At 39.8% G+C, this 3921-nt stretch overlaps 1 protein-coding gene across 1 annotated transcript; it reads left to right on the top strand.

Annotated features, from left to right (window-relative positions):
• Positions 1-256: 256 nt before the first annotated feature.
• spata2l (spermatogenesis associated 2-like) lies at positions 257-3711 on the top strand. Its single transcript, XM_036584716.1, has 3 exons — positions 257-399; positions 963-1299; positions 1640-3711. The coding sequence occupies exons 2-3, from the start codon at positions 964-966 to the stop codon at positions 3044-3046; spliced, it is 1743 nt and encodes a 580-aa protein (XP_036440609.1). The 5' UTR covers positions 257-399; position 963; the 3' UTR covers positions 3047-3711.
• Positions 3712-3921: the final 210 nt, after the last annotated feature.

Genomic DNA, 3921 nt, shown 5'->3' with positions numbered 1-3921 from the left:
ATTCAATTATTAAAAGTCGTTTAAGGTTTCATGTGAAACGTTCATTTCCAGAGAGTCTGAACTGTTCACAATGGCGATGAACCATTTCACATCAAACTCTGAATGACTTTGATAACGTATCAGCGACTGAACTATGGATGCATTTTGAAAAACGGAACAGTGGAATTCCCCTTTAAGAAACAGCACGGTTTCTCTCCGCCTCAGGGAGGCGCTGTTTCACCACACCGCTCTTTACATTCCGTCCTGTTTGACGTCCACTGCGGAAGCTGCGTCCAAAAAGTTTTTTCTTGTTTTCACTTCAGTTTCTTCGCTGTCTGGCGAGTTCCTTTTCACAGTTTTTATGTTTCTTACAGAGGTGCTGTTCAACTTCTAACGCCGAAGAAAACCTACGGATCTCAGGTCTTTGGGTTTATTTAACGTATTTACAGTTTTACGTTTTTAAAACGTTTATGTGTTCAATGTCGAGCAGCTTGCTGGGTTTAGCAATCTCGGTTAGCCCCTCAACTAGCAAGATAGCTAGCTAACCCGAACCTGGATAAAATTGCTTTTGTTTGAACGATTTTAGGGCTGGTGTTTTGTGAGTGGGCTTTAAATGCCATCTTAAATAGTATTTTAGGTAGCCAGCTAGTTGTTAGTTAATATATTAGTGAGTCCAGTTTAATCTCGATAGAAAATGGACTTTCGTTTTCACTTTAGTCTGCTGGCCAGTTAGTTGTGTTGGCTAGCCTACATATTGAGCTGTGAACAGAAACTTAATGTTTTAATTGTTTGGGTGGTATTTATGTATCTAAGTTAGCAACCTGTCAGGCGACAGCATTATATAGTAAAGTTGGTAAGTTAATTTTTAAGTCGTTTGAGATCAATTTTAATCAGGGTTAGTGACTGTATGCCTACATATTAACATTTTGTATATAAAGAGCTTTACATATCTAACTTGTATTCTTTGTATTCCTTGTTTTTAGGATGAGTGCTGGAGTTAAGAAAAATAGAGATGGTCTTGTGGAAGAGTACCAGGCCAACCTGGAACAAAGGATTCAGCAAGGTGACTGGAATCTGGTGTGCAGGGATGAAGACCTGTGCAAAGAAGTGGAGGGTCTTCTTTCCAAAGGGGCTGCCCAGGACACCCACTCCCCACTTGGGCTAGACCCACTATCAGTGATGGAGACTTCGCTTGAAGCGTTGCCCTCCACATCAGGGCAAACTGGGCTCGAAAGACTTGCTAAGGCCTTTGAAGTGCTTGAGCTTGCAGCGCTAAACCTCTATGTTTGTCCGTGGCGGAAGGAGTACAGAGTGGTGAAGGTATGATATTTTCTTTTTTTTGTTTGTTTTTGGCTTCATCTTGGCAAGTCTAAGTTAGAATGTCAAACAAGCATTCTACCTGAATACATGCCATGTCAGTGTTACTTCAGATCATACCAGATTCTTAAAATTTTTCTCCCAGGTGTTTTAAAAAATAAGTTATGACAGTACTTTACAGTGGAACTTTTCTAGAGTGTGGTGTGAGCCTAAGGTTCTCTTGTGCAAAGACACTTTCCTGAGTTAAAATAAAGTGTATATTGTTGTAAAAAATGTTTACACTTTAGTTAGTACATGTATATTTAAGACAACATTACTTAAAGGCTGATTTCCTTTTCTTCAGACGTTTTCAGGTATGTTCACCCACTGTGTAAAACCTGGTTTGACATCACAGCAAACTAAGGAGCTGTTTGGATTACTAGGATACCAGCCTATGGGCATTGGTGAAGAGGAGGAGCTGAGGCTGAGTTCTAAACCAGTACATGCAGACTCTCTTCTTCAGCTGGCTTGTGCTTTCTTCACTGCTCGTATAGAGTGTCGGCTGCTGCTTTCCTGTGTAGCTCCTTTCGGCAGTTCTTTGGAGTGGGAACTGCAGCTCGTTCGGGAAAGGAAGCGTGGCCACAGCCTTCATATAGCACAGGACAGTGCAAAGAGAAAGATAGAGTCTACTCCACAGAGCTCGGAGCATGATATGACAGTAGATCTAGATCTATACACAGATGACCATCTGGAGCCTGGAGAGCAGGCAGAGACCAATCACATGACTGCACCACCCAACTGTACTTACACTCCCCCCAAAGAGTCTCAGTCATTACATGGGACATCTCACAGTAACACTACGTCATCAAAGAGGGAGAATGATGAAAGCACTAGTAAGGCAAAGGCTGTCTGTGTCACAACAATGACTTACCAGATTAATCCGAAGTCCTGTCTAACAGAGTTGAGTCCAAAGCCATTGAAAACTTCTGATTATGAAAAACAAGTTGCACCAGGAAGTGGTGCCCAGATCAGCTACCTGGAGCAAGGGCATGGTTTAAGACAGGCACAGCAGGACAGAATGGATGTGCTATCACACAAAACACAAACTGAAATTATACAAGGCTGGGAAAAACCCCAGAAAAATAAGCTGATGAAGCACCAGTGTGTGGACAAATCTGTTGCCCTTGTCTTCATTGTGTGCCACGACTGTCATTACATCCATGATCTCGCGTGTGAGGACCTTCAGTACTGTAAAGGTATGAAACATAATGTGCAAACTACAGGAGTGATACAGCCACCTCAAGGGGAAAGGGGTGTGACAGCATCACCGCAGAGACACACTTGTCTTAATGAAAAAGATCACATTTATGTTATCTGTTATACTTGTAACAAATCCCACGACTGCCTATGTGAGGAAGCACAGAGGTGCCAGGCTTGTAGTCATTTGGTGCAGTACTTGGCGGAAATGAACAAAGAAGAAACATACACACTTTCTAAGCCCATGCCTCTTCACCAGTGCTGTACCGTAACACAGCCTAGATTTGCTTGCCTAACTTGCAAAGTTTTCCATGCTGTTTCCTGTAAGGATGAGCAGTGTCTTGGAAAGCATGAAGTGCAGGAACTAAAATCTGTGTGCTCAAGATGTTCACACCCTAAGCTTTACACACTGTGTAGGTTTTGCTGTGCCCAGTATTGCAAAACCTGTTGGTTTGAAAACCCCATGGAGTGCCAGTGTGGCAATCCTTTTTTGGACCACTCCTCATCTGTTTAAAATAACCAAAACTTTAGTACTTATGTTGTTGTTTAAAAAGCATGTTGCCATTTGGAAGATATGGCTATATATATTTTTTTTCCTTATTGCCACAACTAAATCCTTTTGAAAAGTTCACTACAAATGAAATCCTGAGTACTGCCAGAAGATTAAACAGCCATGAACAGTAATATTTTATATATGTATTGTGGTTTAGACCACTGTATTACAGATACACAGAAACTCAGACTTTGTCTTAATAAGTCATGTCATTTGTTGTCTAATTTGGGAATATTTTATATATTTTTAGGCTTGCGTTTTTATTTCTGTTTTCGCTTTTCTTCATAAAAAATATGGTGTCTATGGTTTGTGCAACTGTTTTGCTGGAAAAGAAGTAATTAAATAAATTGCGGACATGCCAAATTGTTAATTGTAATTATTGAACTATAGTTTGAGTGTTGTCTGTGGCATAAGGAAATGAGAGCTAGCTATTACAAATTCCAGTTCAAAAACTGAAGGAAAAAAAAAGAAATTGTCATAATCTGATGACAGATATTTACTTTGGGGGAAGGACGTAGAAGGACAGAAATCATGGGTGAATACATGAATATCATTTTTCATTTTCATTATCATACACTTTTGTGGGAGTGCCAGATGATGAACTAAAGTGTGCAGTATTTACAGAATAGAAAAAAGAAAACCAAACAAAACTTTTAAAAACAAATTTTTGTTCGTCATGGCTGTTATTAACCAAAATGCTAAGTAAATACTAAGTATTCTGTCTTGCAAACAGATTTCCTGGTTGATGGTTGTAACTGTTGCCCAATCACAAGTCTGAATGTTTTTGAGGGTAAACAGATGCACTTTTAAGAATTATATTTTTATTAAGCAAAATG

This window comes from Colossoma macropomum, unplaced genomic scaffold (assembly GCF_904425465.1).
Source record: "Colossoma macropomum unplaced genomic scaffold, Colossoma_macropomum, whole genome shotgun sequence".
Taxonomy (NCBI): Eukaryota; Metazoa; Chordata; class Actinopteri; order Characiformes; family Serrasalmidae; genus Colossoma; species Colossoma macropomum.
This window is presented reverse-complemented; position numbering and strand designations above follow the sequence as displayed.